The 19,126-nt window shown below is 41.7% G+C and overlaps 1 protein-coding gene across 1 annotated transcript in view; it reads left to right on the forward strand.

Moving 5' to 3' along the window:
* The window catches only part of NEB (nebulin), a 221,979-nt gene that overhangs the window by 128,108 nt on the left and 74,745 nt on the right, over window positions 1-19,126 (forward strand). Inside the window, 18 exon segments of the mRNA XM_074399695.1 lie at window positions 794-1,105; window positions 6,036-6,239; window positions 6,593-6,697; window positions 9,461-9,565; window positions 9,693-9,774; window positions 9,777-10,003; window positions 10,740-10,844; window positions 11,397-11,495; window positions 11,706-11,807; window positions 11,945-12,052; window positions 12,958-13,269; window positions 14,601-14,705; window positions 14,817-14,921; window positions 15,599-15,703; window positions 16,803-16,910; window positions 17,014-17,127; window positions 17,894-18,091; window positions 18,488-18,592. Coding sequence (XP_074255796.1) covers window positions 794-1,105; window positions 6,036-6,239; window positions 6,593-6,697; window positions 9,461-9,565; window positions 9,693-9,774; window positions 9,777-10,003; window positions 10,740-10,844; window positions 11,397-11,495; window positions 11,706-11,807; window positions 11,945-12,052; window positions 12,958-13,269; window positions 14,601-14,705; window positions 14,817-14,921; window positions 15,599-15,703; window positions 16,803-16,910; window positions 17,014-17,127; window positions 17,894-18,091; window positions 18,488-18,592 — 2,601 coding nt within the window.

Below are 19,126 nucleotides of genomic sequence, written 5' to 3' on the forward strand. Positions count from 1 at the left end.
GAGCCAGAAGAATTGCTTAAACCTGCGAGGCAGAGGTTGCAAGTGTGCCGAGATCACGCCACTGCTCTCCAGCATGGGTGACAGAGCAAGACTCCATCTCAAAAAAGAAAGAAAGAAAGAAAGAAACCTATTTCAATAAATAATTAATTTGACTTAAAGTAATAAGTAAAATTGGTACTTGTTTGTGATGAAACATCTGAAGGTGGCCAGGCTGTACTCAGAGATAATCCAGCAACAAGGTTCTCGCCTAAGAGGTGTTTTCATGCACATAGACACAGAAGACAAAACCAATGTGTCAAAACTTATGGCTTGAATTAATTTATTTATTTATTTATTTATTTATTTGAGATGGAGTTTTGCTCTTGGTGCCCAGGCTGGAGTGCAGTGGCACGATCTTGGCTCACTACAACCTCTGCCTCCCAGGTTCAAGCGATCCTCCTGCCTCAGCCTCCCGAGTAGCTGGGATTACAGGCACGCACCACCATGCCCGGCTAACTTTGTATTTTTAGTAGAGATGGGGTTTCACCATGTTGGACAGGCTGGTTTTGAACTCCTGACCTCAAGTGATCCACCCGCCTCTGCCTCCCAAAGTGCTGGGATTACAGGCATGAGCCACCATGCCCTGCTGTGGTGGCTATGCCTTGAATTTAAATAAAAACAGCATCCCCACTACCCCCGCAAAAAAAAAAAAAAAAATAGGTAAACTAAGGGAGATGGAGTTATTTTGATTAGGCTCTCTAGAAAAAGTGAGTTTGGAGTAACTACTCTTCTTTTCTCTGTTCACATCTACCAGTATCTGTACAAAACTGCTTATGAGAAACAGAAAGGCCATTACATTGGATGTCGCAATGCTAAGGAAGACCCTAAACTAGTTTGGGCAGCAAATGTGTTGAAGATGCAGAATGACAGGCTGTACAAAAAGGCCTACAACGACCACAAGGCCAAGATCTCCATCCCCGGGGACATGGTATCCATCAACGCTGCCAAAGAAGGCCAGGCACTAGCAAGTGATGTGGACTATCGCCAGTACCTGCACCAGTGGTCTTGCTTTCCCGACCAGAATGATGTGATCCAAGCCAGGAAAGCCTACGACCTGCAGAGTGACGTAAGTGTGTCCCCCAAGAAATCAGTCCCCCATTGCTTTCCTGATAGCTCCTTCTAAAGCTCTGAAAACACAAGGTACTCCACTTTAGTATTTCATCAGAATTATTGATGGCCTACCTACAGCCAAGTTTCTTCAGAAAGTTTTCATTTTCATTTTCACTGTTAAAGGTGCTACCAGAATTTTGCTATAGTTCGTTAATGTATACTGTGTTTGCCCGCCCACCCTCCCTCCCTTCCTTCCTTCTTTCCTTCTTTTTTGGAGTCTTGCTCTGTCACCCACGCTGGAGTGCAGTGGCACAATCTCAGCTCACTCCAACCTCCACCTCCCGGATTCAAGTGATTTTCCTGCATCAGGTAGCTGGGATTACAGGCATGCGCCACCATGCCTGGTTAATTTTTGTATTTTTAGTGGACAGGTTTTTGCCATGTTGGCCAGGCCAGTCTCAAACTCCTAAACTCAGGTGATCCACCTGTCTCTGCCTCCCAAAGTGCTTTTTCTATTTTTTTTTTTTTAAATGAAGTCTCGCTCTGTCACCCAGGCTGGAGTTCAGTGGTACGATCTTGGCTCACTGCAACCTCCACCTTCCAGGCAATTCTCCTGCCTCTGTCTCCCAAGTAGCTGGGATTGCAGGTGTGCACCAACACGCCTGGCTAATTTTTAGTAGAGATGGGTTTCACCATGTTAGCCAGGTTGGTCTCAAACTCCCGACCTCGAGTGATTCACCTGCCTCAACCTCCCAAAGTCCTGGGGCCTTTTCTTTAACATCAGAACATCCATGGTCCTTCAGCTATGTATCGAAGAAGGGCAGGACCATCTTCCTCAAACTTAATTTGAAAAGTTAGTGGCCGGGCACGGTGGCTCACGCCTTTGGGAGGCCGAGGCGGGCAGATCATGAGGTCAGGAGTTCAGGACAAGCCTGGCCAACATGGTGAAACCCCATCTCTACTAAAAATACAAAAATTAGCTGAGCATGGTGGTGCATGCCTGTAATCCCAGCTACTCAGGAGGCTGAGGCAGGAGAATTTCTTGAACCAGGCCCCAGGAGGTGGAGGTTGCAGTGAGCTAAGATCACACCACTGCACTCCAGCCTGGGCTACAGAGTGAGACTCTGTCTCCAAAAGAAAAAAAAGAAAAGAAAAGAAAAGCTAGCAGCATGCTCCAGACCACTTGTAGTCTTTCATTAACTCATCTAAGGCATTTTTAATTTTACTTATATTTTCGGCCCTTTCAAACTTTTAAAAATGATGGATTCCAGAAGGTTATTTATTTCCTATATAGAATAGATAACTTAAAAATTATCTGACCCTTGTTCCCTTAAGCATCTAGAGATAATTTTTTTTAAATAATGAGTTCATTACAGGAAAGCATGCTCATGTCTTAAAATGCATTGACAGGTGGTGGATTTAAGACAGTTTCTGGAGAAATATAGTCTCTTCATTAACCTGAACCACATTAGTGTATGGAGATACATACATCAATTAAGTTATTAAAGAACAAGAAAGGGAAATTTCAGAATGTGTATGTAATTTTCATTGAAAATACCTTCTTTTGAATTTTAAGTATTCATCATACTTTAAACATTAATACATATAATGTCATTTTATTAAGGTAGAAATGTTTCAACATTTTTTACTCATACTAGACTTTTCACCTGATATTTTTATCCTATTAACTAGCTATCAAAATGCCATTTCTGAGCTGAGCAGCACTATTGCCTTTTTTTTTTTTTAAAAAAAAAAAAAAAAAAGGAATCTCTTGTCACCCAGCCTGGAGTGCAATGGAGCAATCTCAGCTCACTGCAACTTCTACCTCCTGGTTCAAATTATTCCCCTGCCTCAGGCTCCTGAATAGCTGGGATTACAGGCCCTTGTCACTGTGCCCAGCTAATTTTTTGTATTTTAGTAAAGAAGGGGTTTCACCATGTTGGCCAGGCTGGTCTCAAACTCCAGACTTCAAGGGATCCATCCACCTCAGCCTCCCAACGTTCTGGAATTACAGGTGTCAGCTACCATGCCTGGCCCACAATGGCTTTTATAAAATGCATAACTGGTTTATTAGGTTTCTGCAGAGAAACAGAACCAATACAACATAACAGGATTTATTTGTATTACTGGCTCATGTGATTATGGAGGCTGAGAAGTCCCATGATAGTCCATCTGTAAGCTGGAGAACCAGGGAAGTCCACACTGGAGCTCAGTTCGAGTCCAAAGGCCTGAGAACCAGACAAGCCAAGGGTAGAATTCTCAGTCTGTGGCCAAAAGCTTGAGAACCTGGGAGTCTACTGGTGTTAAGTCCCAGATTCCAAAGGTTGGAGAGCCTGGAGTCCTGATGTCCAACAGCAGAAGAGGAAGGGTATCCCAGCTCTGGAAGAGAGCGAGAATTTGCCTTTTCTTTGCCTTCTTGTTCTATCCAGGCCCTCAGCCAGTTGAATGGTGCCCACCTACATTGGGTGAGAGTGGATCCCTCTCAGTCAGTCCACTGATTTAAATGCCAGTCTCTTCCAGAAACATTGTCACAGACACATCCAGAAATATTGCTTTACCAGCCATATGGTAAGCTCAGCCAAGCTGATACCTGCGTCACAAGCTGGGAGTGGTGGTGCACACCTGTAGTCCCAACTACTCAGGAGGCTGAGGTGGGAGAATCACTTGAGTCCAGCTTAAGCAACAGAGCAAGACCCTGTTTCTAAATATTAAAAATAAAAAATTAAATTAACCATCACACTACTGCTTAAAATGTAACAATTTTATCTCCTTAACCACTTTGCCTATATTTGAGGAAGCATGTTTAGATAACTAAGAATGTGGAAATCACAATTCAAAGAGGAGTGCTATCTTAGAAAAAGAAAACTCAGTTAAGACCAAAACTGTGAAACTAGTGATCAAATTCTTAATCGTCCTTTCAAAAAATGCTTATTGAACACACTTTGTGCTAGGCATGTGCTAAGCACTTAAAGATACAATGGTGAATAAAGTAGAAGAAAAAACATGACTTAGGGCCGGGCATGGTGGCCCACACCTGTAATCCTAGCACTTTGGGAGGCTGAGGTGGATGGATCACAAGGTCTGGCCAACATGGTGAAACCCTGTCTCTACTGAAAATACAAAAATTATCTGGGCATGGCGGCACATGCCTGTAATTCCAGCTATTCAGGAGGCTGAGGCAGGAGAATCGCTTGAACCCAGGAGGTGAAGGTCACAGTGAGCTGAGATTGCACCACTGCACTCCAGCCTGGAAGTCAGAGTGAGACACTGTAGCAAAAACAAAACAAAACAAAAACATGACACAGCTCCTGACTTTAGGGGGTTCACATTGATAACCGAGACCTAGATGTTCATTAAAGAATAAAAATGGAATGACTGTGAGTGATCCATGGTGCTATGAAGAGAGATCAAGAAAGTTCTTCTGAGAAGGCACCAATTTCACAGAGATATGAAAAAAGAATTAGGAGTCGGGTCAGTTAGGAGGACATGGGGCATTCCTTCAGGGAGACCAACATATGCGAAGAGGGCTGATGAGATTATAAATTGAAAGACGGGCTGTGTGGTCAGCACACACAGGGCCATTGGAATTGCAGATGACACGAGGCCGGAAGAATAGGTGGGGACTGCTGCCAGACCATTCATCCCCTTCTAGTCTGTGTCAGGAATTTTGATTTTGATTTTTTTTTTTTTTTTTTTTTTTTGAGACGGAGTTTCGCTCTTGTTACCCAGGCTGGAGTGCAATGGTGCCATCTCGGCTCACCGCAACCTCCGCCTCCTGGGTTCAGGCAATTCTCCTGCCTCAGCCTCCTGAGTAGCTGGGATTACAGGCACGCACCACCACGCCCAGCTAATTTTTTTTGTATTTTTAGTCGAGACGGGGTTTCACCATGTTGACCAGGATGGTCTCGATCTCTTGACCTCGTGATCCACCCGCCTCGGCCTCCCAAAGTGCTGGGATTACAGGCTTGAGCCACCGCGCCCCGCCAAGGAATTTTGATCTTTATCCTATGACCAATAGGAAGCCATAGAATCGGGGGAATGGTGTGACAGCTGATTTGAATTCTGAATTTTGAAAAGATCATTCTTGCTGCTGTGTGGAAAACTTACTAGAAACCCCATTATTATTGCTTTAAAGTCCAATGGTGTGATGACTGCCTAAATATTATTCAAAAGTCTTCCATGCATTCTCTCAAATGGAGAGCTGCTTCTGCATCACCTTGCCTTTTACAATGCACGTGGGCACTTCCACACAGACCCTTGCCACAGAAAACCAAGCAAAATAAAATGTCTTTGTGTATTTAAAGTATTATGTTTGTAAGGCTAGTGACTGTTTTAATTATTGTTTGTGAAAGATAAAATATAAGAGTCTGGGCATGATGGCTCATGCCTGTAATCCCAGCACTTTGGGAGGCCGAGGCGGGTGGATCACGAGGTCAAGAGATCAAAACCATCCTGGTCAACATGGTGAAACCCCGTCTCTAATAAAAATACAAAAAAAAATTAGCTGGGCATGGTGGCGCGTGCCTGTAATCCCAGCTACTCAGGAGGCTGAGGCAGGAGAATTGCCTGAACCCAGGAGGCAGAGGTTGCGGTGAGCCAAGATCGCGCCATTGCACTCCAGCCTGGGTAACAAGAGCGAAACTCCGTCTCAAAAAAAAAAGAAAAATATACATATATAAAAATTAGCTGAGCATGGTGGCACATGCCTGTAGTCCCAGCCACTGAGGAGGCTAAGGCAGGAGAATCTCTTGAACTCAGGAGGCGGAGGTTGTAGTGAGCTGACATCATGCCACTGCACTCCAGCCTGGGTGACAGAATGAGACTCTGTCTCAAAAAAGAAAAAAAAAAATTACGTATCTATGTATATCATAAAAGCCTTACTCATTTTACCACACACATACACAACAAAACACAAACCCTGCTTCTACCTGTGTTTTCTTTCTCAGGCCCTCTACAAGGCTGACTTGGAGTGGCTGCGTGGCATTGGCTGGATGCCTCAAGGTTCTCCTGAAGTGCTGAGAGTCAAAAATGCCCAGGAGATCCTTTGCGACAGTGTCTATCGGACGCCTGTGGTGAACCTTAAGTACACAAGCATTGTTGACACTCCTGAAGTGGTCCTCGCTAAAGCTAATGCTGAAAATATTAGTATAGTAAGTCAGTTTTTTTTCTCCATTAAAATTGAATTCATGCTATAAATAAATGAGGAATAATAAACCTAGTAATCTATTATAGAATAACAGTAACATTAATAACATAAATTTTACTAATACTGATAGTATTGTCTTGGTTTGCTTATTAATTTTAAGTAAAAACTCAAAGTGTTAATAAAAGGGAATAATAGCTCTTACATTAAATCTGAGTAACTTATGTGAAAAGATTCCAGACATCTTTGCCCTAATATGAAAAGATTTTGGATCAGATCCAAAAGAAAATTTAAAAGTTGCATACCAGGACTAGTGACATGAAAATTGTGAAGTAATTTTATTATTATTTCTTTCCATAGCCAAAGTACAGAGAGCTTTGGGACAAGGATAAAACTTCAATCCACATAATGCCAGACACTCCTGAAATTAATCTCGCTAGAGCAAATGCTCTTAATGTGAGCAGTGTAAGTATCACAACAGACTTTCGTTTGGAAAGTTACCCATTCAGTGCTATACTATGACCATGGAACTTTGGATCACCAAGGGAGGGAAGATGAACTTGGTGGGATGGGGAAGACTCCTTGCAGTCAGCCCTTGACTAAGAGTGAGGTAAGGAGGAGATCCGTGGTGATTAACTGGGCAAGGCCAATTACCGCTGAGTCAATATCTCCATGACAAAGGTCTCCTGAGTTGTCTTTTTTTGAATAAGGGGATGAAGAAGGTGAAAGAGGAATGAAGAGATGCACAAACAAGAAAGGAGAATTAATGATAGACTCAGATAAACTCAAAATAATTATGAGAATTCTTTGCAAAAATATATGAATTAATTTTAAAATGTGGATCTACGGAGGTTTTCTAGAAAATTATAAGTGACAAAAATTGACCCAAGGACAAAAACCAAAAAACATATTTCAAGAAATTAAGAGGTTTCTTAATTGAGAAATTAAGGGGAACATTTAAACACTTTGCTTTGTACTTTCAAACGTCAGAGTCCCCTTGATGTTTTCAAAACTTCAATAAATAAATAAATTACCAGGAGCCTAGTGAAAGAAGGAAATCCACTGAAATTACCAAAACTTTACAAAGATAGAGTCACACATTGAAAACTATAGACCGGCTGGGTATGGTGGCTCATGCCTATAATCTCAGCACTTCAAGAGGCCAAGGCCAGAGGATTGCTTGAGCCCAGGAGTTCAATACCAGCCTGGGCAACATGGGCAGACCCCACCTCTGCAAGAAAATAAAAAATAAATAAATTAGTTGGGCACAGTGATATGCACCTGTGGTCCCAGCTACTTGGGGGCCGGAGGTGGGAAGATCACTTGAGCCCAGGAGGTAGGGACTACAGTGGGCCATAATCATGCCACTGAATTCCAGCCTGGGTGACAGAGCAAGACCCTATCTCAAATAAATAAATAAATAAAATTTAAACTGTAGACCAGTAATTATGGGGGGAATCTTAAATAAAATATTAACAAATCAAATTCAGCATTACATTCAAATGATATGATAAAATCAACTGGGGTTCAGGCAGGAATGCCAAGAGGGCCCCATATTCAGAGACCTAATAGTGCCATAGGACAAGCAGAAAAAGCTCATTTTAGTAAATTTAAATGGCATCTGACAAAATCCAATACCCACTCTTATTTTTTTAAATAAAATTTCAGTTAAGAAAGAATAAATATTTTCTTGACATGACTGAAACATAAATCTCAAAGGCCAACCTATCCTCAGTGAGCAAACTCTCATTCATATCAGGATTAAAACAAGGATGCCCCTAATGTCATCATCATTTAACATTTCCTGAAAGTTTTGGCCAAGTGAGTAAGCCTCTCATTGATGCTAATATAATTATTTAAGAGTCAGAACAGAAGATAAATATTGGAAAGAAAGAGGCCAAATTATCATTATTTGCAGAAGAAATCATTTTAAGCCTTAAAATAGCAAGAGAAACAACTGAAAAAAAAAACTATTAGTGAGTACAAGACAGTTACATGGCTGGCTACACAATTCAGGAAAGTTCAAGGAAGATGCCGTCTTCATGGATCACAGAGGTTGCTTGCGTGTAGAATAGTGTGACCTCAGAAGGAGGATACCACCTTAGTGCAATTTGCCAAGGCTTGGAACTTTGCATTCTTTCAGAAGAATAATAAGTCTTTCTGAGAGAAGGAGGCTGCCAGCAAAGATTCCTCACCATGTGCCAAACAGCTCTATAAATTCTACTGTAATGAGCCACTTGGGGACCAATTTTTTCCAATGTTTAAGAAGAAAATACAATTTTAGGGCACTGATATATTTTCTCTTTTGGACCAGATATTAATATGATGGTGCAGTGCATTCTTGTCAAGAGGCTGAATCAAGGATTAGTCAGTTCTTCATTGCAGCACAGACTCCTCTCCCCACTCAATCCCTAGGCATCTGTGGCAGGAGAAATCTGGAAAGTCTCTTATGCTCTCTTGCATGATAAATTTCTCAGCTGAAAACACCGGAACCCTACCAATTATATTATATGAGCAAGACCAATATTCAAAACTATGCTAAAAGCAAAATTATTAACTTTATTTAGATATTAATAAGAATGACTTCCATGTTGGAAGAAATCAAACAACCCATGTGAATGCTAACCAAACTGTAAAGACATTTTGTTTACACGTGTATCACCATTACTGCAGTCTTGATTAAATCCACAATTTAAAACTGCTGCCATGATTTAGAAAGCACAATTTTAGCAGAATATTTGTTTTTGATTTTATGGGTAACAAAGCAAATTCACGTTAAAATGACTCATTTAATCTTCACACTCACTATATGAGTAAGATATTGTTATTTTGTTTTTATCAGATCGTAAATAGAGATTTTTAAAAGTTAAGAAATTTTCTCGTGTTCTCTAAGTTATTAGTAGCTGAAAAAAAATGGGTCTCAGGCCCAGCATTATTTGTCGTTGTTAGTTAAATATAAATGTGTGTGTGTATGTATATATATATATATATATATATATATATATATATATATATATATATATATTTAAAATGGCTGGGCATGGCGGCTCATGCCTGTAATCCCAGCACTTTGGGAGTCCAGGGAGGGTGAATCACTTGAGACCAGAAGTTCGAGACTCAAGTCCTTTGGCTTCAAAACTGTGCCCCTGTGATATTAATTTCACTTGAGCCACTGAAGGTATTGGTAAATTTGAATCTAGGATGATACCTTATTTTTCTCCTTTTCAGAAACTTTACCGTGAGGGCTGGGATGAAATGAAGGCAGGCTGTGATGTCCGGCTGGATGCCATCCCCATCCAGGCTGCCAAGGCCTCCAGGGAGATTGCCAGTGACGTGAGTGGCCTTTTTTAACTTCTCAATTTTTTTTTTTTTTTTTTTTTTTTTTTTAGCCAATGCCCTAGGTATATCAAAAGGACATGCTGTGACCCATCTGCTTTATTTTTTATTTTTGCATCTCCAGTATAAATATAAGCTTGACCATGAGAAGCAGAAGGGACACTACGTGGGCACCCTCACAGCCAGGGATGACAACAAGATCCGCTGGGCCTCATAGCTGACAAGCTCCAGAATGAACGAGAGTACCGGCTGGATTGGGCCAAATGGAAGGCGAAGATCCAAAGCCCCGCGGACATGCTTTCCATCCTGCACTCGAAAAATTCCCAGGCTCTGGTCAGTGACGTGGATTACCGCAATTACCTGCACCAGTGGACCTGCATGCCCGACCAGAATGATGTGATTCAGGCCAAGAAGGCCTACGAACTGCAGAGTGACGTGAGTGGGCTGCATCTGGGGATAAATGAACTCTTTTCTCATTTGGCTATGACTCCCAGAGAATTTATGACACTCAACCCTCTGTCATCATTTTACAACTTCATATCACCAAGAATTTAGTATTAGTGAGACCTTATAATATGGTGCCAAAATCATCAAATCCAAGAAGGACCTAGACTTTGTATCAGGAAATGAATGGTAGTGTGAATACAGGTCTTAATTGTGTCAGTTAAAGAAAACTGTGAAAATATTCTTTCTGTAGAATTTAGATAGTAATAGAGGCTTATAGCCAGTAAAATATTAGCAGCCCACAGACAGTCCATGGACAGGATGTAGGCACAGACATGCTTTTTTAATTGATACATTTGAAATACATGCCTCTCAGGTTCAAGTGATTAAGTTGCCAAGTTTTTAAAATCCAAAAACTTTAGTGTACAAATGTAGGGTTTCCCATTTCTCTTGAAAATTCAGACGACGCAGCTCTGAATTATCCTTTAGTCACAATAACCAGAACGGAATTGAGGATAACCCCCTTTAAATAAAAATATATGCACCAGTTTGTCACACTGCCTGGCCACCTAGTTAATTTTCTTACATTACCTGTGTGGCTACTTGAGTATGTCCTCCTTGGCTTAAACAGCATTTACATTGTATTTTGCTTCATCAGACCAATGGGTAGGCTAACTAGGACCCCATGACCAGGGTTGCTGAACTCATTCTGGCCTTGTTTTCACAGAATGTTTACAAGGCTGACTTGGAGTGGTTGCGTGGAATTGGGTGGATGCCAAATGACTCTGTGTCCGTCAATCACGCCAAACATGCTGCAGACATCTTCAGTGAGGTAGTCCAAGATTTTACGCTGACATTCAGTACACTTCCCAAGAAAGTAACAAAATACACAAACTAAAACGTAGTCATCTAATATCAGCAATTGTAAGCATTTCAGTTGCTGTAATTTAAATCAGACATATATGTTTTTGAAAATGTCCTGTCCCTATCACATTGTGGGACCACATCCATAATATAACATCCATCACACTCACCAACACTTGGGATTGTGTAAATGGAAAAATCCCTTTGTGAGCAATAGCTATATACTTGGGGAAACACTGTTCCACTGGAAAAATGTATATTATGATACACATAATTATACATTATATAACTTTGAGAACTAAGCAAACTTCCTACTTTAAAATCTGTGGGAGGCGTAGGAAGCCAATGCGTTTGTTTAAAAAATAAAATGCTAAAAAGAAAGCCAGATTCCCGAGAAGATGCCATTCAAATGTGGCACTGTATGTTTCTAGTAGAGAAGGACCCTAAATTTAGTGTGTGTTTCTCAGCTCACACATGTCCGGGAACTACAACTGTCTAAAAGATGCTTTCTTTCCCATAGAAAAAATATCGTACCAAAATAGAAACTCTCAACTTCACTCCTGTGGATGACAGAGTTGATTATGTGACAGCAAAACAAAGTGGCGAGATCCTCGATGATGTAAGAATATGGCTGTTTGAAAATCTCACAATGATGCAAATAACACTTCAAAGCTTTTCCATCTACTGACACTCAGCATGCGATCTTCTGAAACATGGATTTTAATCAGTGAAATGATGTATGCTAACAATTGCTTGGACGACACAATGTTTTCTTACCAGAAAGTAACTTGCCCCCTTGCCTCTCTTTTTTTTTTTTTTTTCTTTTCAGATTAAATACCGAAAAGACTGGAACGCCACCAAATCAAAGTACACTCTCACAGAAACCCCCCTGCTGCATACGGCCCAGGAGGCTGCTAGGATACTGGATCAGGTATGGGTTTCACCCAGATGCCTAGCATTTGTGTAGGAGTGGAAGGCCTTAATAGAACTGTGGGATAAATATGCACACCATGTACCCCTCCCTTCTGGCTTCTCATTTTAACCCTTTGTTGTGGCTCTGTCTTTCAGCATCTCTACAAGGAAGGCTGGGAGAGACAAAAAGCCACAGGTTACATTTTGCCTCCAGATGCTGTGCCGTTCGTTCATGCCCATCACTCTGGTGACGTTCAGAGTGAGGTAATTTATCCTGATGGGAGTGCATTTTGCAAAAGTGGAACCTTGCTCACAGGGATTCTAGTTATGCTGAAGGCAGAGATAGTACCTTACAGGTGTCCAGTTTCAGTGTGGCAGAGCTGGCCAAGCTTGGTGATGGTTGGAGGACCTGCTCCTTACTGGTCCTTATTCCATGGGCTTTAGGCTTTCTTCTTTCTTTACCCCCGCTTGGCTTCTTTAAAAGCAATTGTTAGGCCGGGCGCGGTGGCTCAAGCCTGTAATCCCAGCACTTTGGGAGGCCGAGGCGGGTGGATCACGAGGTCAAGAGATCGAGACCATCCTGGTCAACATGGTGAAACCCCGTCTCTACTAAAAATACAAAACATTAGCTGGGCATGGTGGCACGTGCCTGTAATCCCAGCTACTCAGGAGGCTGAGGCAGGAGAATTGCTTGAACCCAGGAGGCAGAGGTTGCGGTGAGCTGAGATCGCACCATTGCACTCCAGCCTGGGTAACAAGAGCGAAACTCTGTCTCAAAAAAAAAAAAAAAAAAAAAAGCAATTGTTCAGATTCTTCACTTTTTCTTACATTCTCTGCCTTCCCTAAAGTCTTTAGGCCTTTGAATAAAATCAAGAATCAGAGAACAAGTGTATTTTTTTTCTATTTTTATTTATTTTTACAATTTTATTTTTATTACTTTTAGGGCTATCTCAATCTCAGCAAAATATTTTTCTATTTTTAAATAGCTGTGTCTTCATATGGATTTATTTGCTTTCTATTATTTGTTCTCAGGGTGGGGGGTGGGTGTTAAACAAAAAGCTTGGCGGGGCAGGGGCGGAATTTGCTGATATCCCTGAGTAGATGGTCAAGCCCCCTCTGCCTTGTGTGCTTGTCAAAACTGATGGAATTTATATTGCTCTTCTCACCAGCTGAAATACAAAGCTGAGCATGTGAAGCAAAAAGGTCATTATGTTGGCGTCCCAACAATGAGAGATGATCCTAAGCTGGTTTGGTTTGAGCATGCAGGCCAGATTCAGAATGAGAGACTATACAAAGAGGACTATCACAAAACAAAGGCCAAAATCAATATACCCGCTGACATGGTGTCAGTCTTGGCTGCCAAGGAGGGGCAGAACCTTGTCAGTGATATTGATTACCGTAATTACTTGCACCAATGGACGTGTCATCCTGACCAGAATGATGTTATTCAGGCAAGAAAGGCCTATGACCTACAGAGCGATGTAAGTGATTTTTGTTTCTTCATTATCTAGAAGTGCATGGTACATTCTAAGAATGATGAGCAACATCCCAGATCCACCAGTGCTTGAAATTTGAAGCCACAGATATTTAATTTATTTCTGAAGGGAACTGAGGCTGGATATGAAATAGAGAAAGATCAGGAGCAGTGACAGATTGATAGATTTGCTCACTGACTGCATTTCTGAATAACTGTCAATCAACTTTTTTTTTAATCTGCTTTTGTACCATTTTGGTCAGCAACTCCTCACTTACATTCACATGGAAAAGTGTCAGCTGATTGAAAATAATAATTTGCTTGAGTGGGAACTGAGAGAGTTGAGGTTTTAACAATATCAGATGATAGCACAGTTAAAGACCTAAACATGCCGTATTCCTGCTTTGCTAAGCATCTCATTCCTCAAGGCATTTATGAAGTTGTCCCCAAAGCAAAAGAGAAGAAAATACTGATTAAGCTGCATGAGGACCCAGTATGCCTCATGCAGAGCTTTGGTAAAGCTAGGGTAGAGAATATACCTCCCACTGAAGCCTGAATGGAGATCTTGCTTGATTCAGGCCACCAGCCTTCTGTTTGTGCAGCACAGTAACTTGCAGCATCAACTTAGCTGCTCAGGTGACCAGTGAAGCTAATGCTACCTGGGCCCTCTCATCATTAACAAAAGAGAAGCCGGAAGTCAAAGACTGCTGCAGCATAGATGTTGAACTTGAACATCCCACCTCACTGGTTGCTGCAGCAAAATAGCTGTTGTGGAACTTTCATCAGAATAGCAACTCCTCTTATTTTTGTGTGGGATAGGCTGGGAGAATCTAGGTGCTGGAAGCGGTAAGGGCAAGAATAGGTTTGGCCAGGACCCAGGAGATGCCTCCCCCTTCCCAATAAGTTAACATTTACTTGCGTAATTTACCTCATTTACCCGCATACTCCTACATGACTAAATGTACCAAAACCATCTAAAAGTACAACCTCCTTGGTAAGCCTTTTCTTATGACAATAGCAGAAAATAACAGCCCCTTCCCCTCAACTCCAATAGCATTTGGGCACTTGATCTAACAGTACTTCCTGCTTTATATATGACTTATCTTGACTCCTAAAACTCCTTCTTCATACTTATTCATCAAAACACCAAGCATAGTGCCTCTTGCACAGTCATAGCCTCAAGAAATACTGCTCAGGTGAAACCACTGTTGAATGAATGAGACAACAACTACTAGAGAGAAATCCTTAAAAAGCTTCTGAAAAAAAATTTAATCTGCCATCTGTAAGCCTGTGTCCCAGTCATTTATTTCTCCATTATGTTTCTCTTCCTGCTCTCAGAATGTCTACAAAGCTGACCTGGAGTGGCTCCGAGGCATTGGCTGGATTCCCCTGGATTCTGTGGACCATGTGAGGGTTACTAAGAACCAGGAAATGGTCAATCAGGTATGCAAAGCCTGTTCTCCTTCTAACCTAATGCTTGCCCTGCTACCTGCCATGTGGGGGTAGATAACCTGTAGTGGTAAACCTGTCTTCATTGTTTCCATTTCTTTACAGATAAAATATAAGAAAAATGCCCTTGACAACTATCCTAACTTTACAAGTGTGGTGGATCCTCCAGAGATTGTTTTAGCCAAGATTAATTCTGTCAATCAAAGTGATGTAAGTTTGCTTTGTGCATGCTGAAGTGCATAGACTGGGGAGTTCATTGTATCATTGAGGGGATAAGTTTAACTTTAGATAATTGCTTGTTAAAAAAAAAAAAAAAAAGAGGAGGTGATAAATTATCATCTTTGCGGATGTCTTAAAAGTCACTAGTAGGCTGGGCACAGTGGCTCATGCCTGTAATCCCAGCATTCTGAGAGGCCAAGGTAGGTGGATTACCTGAGGTCGGGAGTTCAAGACCAGCCTGACCAATGTGGAGAAACCCTGTCTCTAGTAAAAATAGAAAAAATAAGCTGGGCATGGTAGCACATGCCTGTAATCCCAGCTACTCGGGAGGCTGAGGCAGGAGAATCATTTAAACCTGAGAAGCGGAGGTTGCGGTGAGCCAAGATCGCGCCATTGCACTCCAGCCTGGGCAACAAGAGCAAAACTCTGCCTCAAAAAATAAATAAATAAATAAATAAATAAAAATCTAGTAGGTGGTAAATTTTATCCACTTTTGGCTATCTATACTCCTATCCAAATTCTGTTGTTTTAGTTAAAATGGACTAAAATTCAACCAGTTGGTCAATTTTAATCTCTAAACGTGGACTGATTATATTTCTAGGTAAACTTCTGAAAATGTAATATACATTTCTAGTAATAAAAGGTTTGCTTTTGTTTTCTCTCCTTAGGTGAAATACAAAGAAACATTTAATAAAGCGAAGGGCAAGTATACGTTTTCACCAGACACACCACACATCTCCCACTCCAAAGACATGGGAAAACTCTACAGTACTGTAAGTTCTCTTTTATGTAATAACCACTCAACTTCTAATTTTAAGCTTTTGTTGCATTCATATTCTTGGCTGATTTTATGAACTGCTGAACTTATAAGGCAACCTGTGATTTATTTTCCCATTGCTCTTAGTCTTGTTTATTAGAAGTAGCATGTTATTCAGGGCAAATTGCGTTTATTTGGCTGGAGCTCCTGTGATGTGCCAGGCACTTAGGGAGGCACTGAGAGCCTAAAGCTCAATGAGACAAGCCCTTCAGGAGCCCATGCAAGTGAGCCCAGGCAAGGAACAGACTTAAATCGATAGAATAATAATCTAACAAGTGCTCTGTGTGCACGGATGATTGAGCACCTGTCACCAGAAAAAAGGGAGAAAAGGCTGGTCCCTCTTTAACAATCATGCACCAGAATCTCCAGCCAACAAGAGGAAAACTTGCCCTTCAAAATTTCATTCAGCTAATTTAAAGGAGGACGATGGTGTGCACGTGTGCACCCAATGGGAAAGAATCTTTGCCAGTTCTCTCCCTGTGTGCAAATTTCTTGTCACTTTTACTAGGATCACAAATATAATCAACTGTTTTAAAATGCCTAGAGTTGGCCGGGCATAGTGAGTCACACCTGTAATCCCAATACTCTGGGAGGACGAGGTGGGTGGATTACCTGAGAGCAGGAGTTAGAGTCCAGTCTGGCTAACAGGGTGAAATCCCGTCTCTATGAAAAATACAAAAATTAGCTGGGCATGGTGGCATGCATCTGTAGTCCCAGCTACTCCAGAGGCTGAGCCAGAAGAATCTCTTGAACTCAGGCAGCAGAGGTTGCAGTGAGCTGAGTTCATACCACTGCACTCCAGTCTGGGTGAGAGAACAAGATTTCATCTCAAAAAAAAGTAAATAAATAAATATTAAAATACCTAGAGTCTGTAAACTTAATTTTCAATAAACCAAATAATTTCCCTATTCTAGGTAGCCGCACTAACGGCTATAGATAAAGATTTCAGCCTTGCCTTGAACATACATGTTTCACCTTAATTTGACCTATTGTTTTAGCGGCATCTGAAATAAATTGGATGCAAACTTTTGTTGCCACATATTTCTTTGTTCTAGATCCTGTATAAAGGGGCGTGGGAGGGCACCAAGGCCTATGGCTACACCCTGGATGAGCGCTACATTCCCATCGTTGGAGCCAAGCATGCTGATCTGGTGAACAGTGAGGTCAGTATGACCTTTTCCTCTCTTAAGTTTGGGAGTCTTTATTGGGGATCAAGGGACTGGTTAGAAAACTCCAGCGATTCTCACTGTTAAACCCATTTTACAGCTTAAATACAAAGAGATATATGAGAAGCAGAAAGGTCACTACCTGGCTGGAAAAGTGATCGGTGAATTCCCTGGTGTGGTTCACTGTCTGGATTTCCAAAAGATGAGGAGTGTGGTAAGCAAATGTCCACTTTCACACGGGATTTGTGCCCCGTAAGGGGGCTGTCGGGTCTGCCTATTTATAACTTGCCCTTGGTTCAGGTTAATTGGGAAATGGAGTGGCAGAGTCCTTCCTGAGCTTTTCCTCTGCCCTGCCAGTCAGCCTGTGGACTCTTGATGGCTGTGTGTTTTCTCCCTGCCACCTTCTCCCCACTATTAAATACTGAGACTGCTTTGTGTTGGGAAAAGGGAAAATCAACAAGATGACTATTTACCCTGTGTTATAAAAGGATGGGAAATTTCAGACCAGGTACAGTGGCTCACACCCGTAATCCCAGCACTTTGGGAGGCCGAGGCAGGCAGATCACCAGAAGTCAGGAGTTTGAGACTGGCCTGGCCAACACGGTGAAACCTCATCACTACCAAAAATACAAAAATTAGCTGAGTGTGGGGGCACACGCCTGTAATTCCAGCTACTCAGGATGCTGAGGCATGAGAATTGTTTGAATCTGAGAGGCAGAGATTGCAGTGAGTGGAGATCACGCCACTACACTCCAGACTGGGTAACAGAGCAGGACTTCATCAAAAAAAAGGTGTTGAGTGGGGCGGGGGAGTGGGGATGAGAAATTTCAAAAGAACAAGAATATATTAAAGTATGATTTTTTTAACCTTAGTTTATTCTAGAGATACTGATCTAAATGGGAAATAAGGATCTAAAAGAGATTGATCTGAATAATTTACATGTAAATCCCTTTCTTATTTTTGTCTTTAAAATGTATTAGTTGAACTACAGAAAACATTATGAGGATACCAAAGCAAATGTTCATATCCCCAACGATATGATGAATCATGTGCTGGCTAAAAAGTGCCAGTACATCCTCAGTGACCTGGAGTATCGACACTATTTCCACCAGTGGACATCTCTTCCAGAAGAACCTAATGTTATACGCGTCCGAAATGCCCAGGAGATCTTGAGTGATGTATGATGTCCCTTCTGCAGCTTGACTTAGCTATAGCTTCCATGACTCTGTCTTGGCCACCCCCCCAACCCCAGCTGCCATGTTCCCCTTGTCCCTGTATTCATAAATTGTGTTGCTTCTCAACACAAGGTGGCATGAATAAGCATCTTTTGGTGTAAGAATCCATTCTAAGCCATAGGACATATATGTTAAATATTTTATTGTTTTAACACTAGACACAGACTTTGATATTGAGCTCCAGCTTCTTTAGGCTTTGGACTTAAAGACCTTCCAGCTGGTGAAAGGCATACCCTATGTCCTCTAAGCAATAAGCACAGCCAGCGACTGATAGGAAATTATCAAATGCTCAATTGTAAATTCAGAATACCTTCCACATTTCACTGTTCTTTCTTGCAGAATGTATATAAAGATGACCTGAATTGGCTGAAAGGCATTGGTTGCTACGTTTGGGATACACCCCAAATCCTCCATGCCAAGAAATCATATGACCTTCAGAGTCAGGTGAGCCAACTTTCTAGAAGGACTGGCCCTCCATGGGTCATCAGAATCCATGGTGGTGTCAGTGGACTGATGACCAGGCTAAGAAAGCTGCTGTAACAGTGTAGGCTCTGACTGACCGAAGCCCCTCCTCTCCTGGTCAAACCTCTTCTAGTGGCCTGCTCTGGGGCTGGATCTTCCCATATGAGTCTCTCCTGCAGTTTAAGGCAGTGAACACTGATAACCAGAAGTTTACCTGGGAGGTGTTTCACAGTGAACTACTCTGAAGCATCTGTACTTTAGTTGATCAGGTTAACTTACAGAGAGTAGAATGCAAAAGCGTCCTTTGACTACAGGAAAAAAATCACTATCTGGAAAATTTTTTAGCACATGGTTCAGCTCTGATGGAGCAGATATAATAGAATGTTAGAAGTGAGGGGCTGCTGTCAGGGGTGGGGGATAGGCATGGAAAAGAAAAAATGGCCACAATCTTGACCCCAGTCTTGGTCAAGTGAAACTGTTCATTCTGGCAGCTATACAAAGTCTGCAGGACTCTAG

The sequence above is a fragment of the Saimiri boliviensis genome, chromosome 5 (assembly GCF_048565385.1).
Source record: "Saimiri boliviensis isolate mSaiBol1 chromosome 5, mSaiBol1.pri, whole genome shotgun sequence".
In the NCBI taxonomy this organism is placed as follows: domain Eukaryota; kingdom Metazoa; phylum Chordata; class Mammalia; order Primates; family Cebidae; genus Saimiri; species Saimiri boliviensis.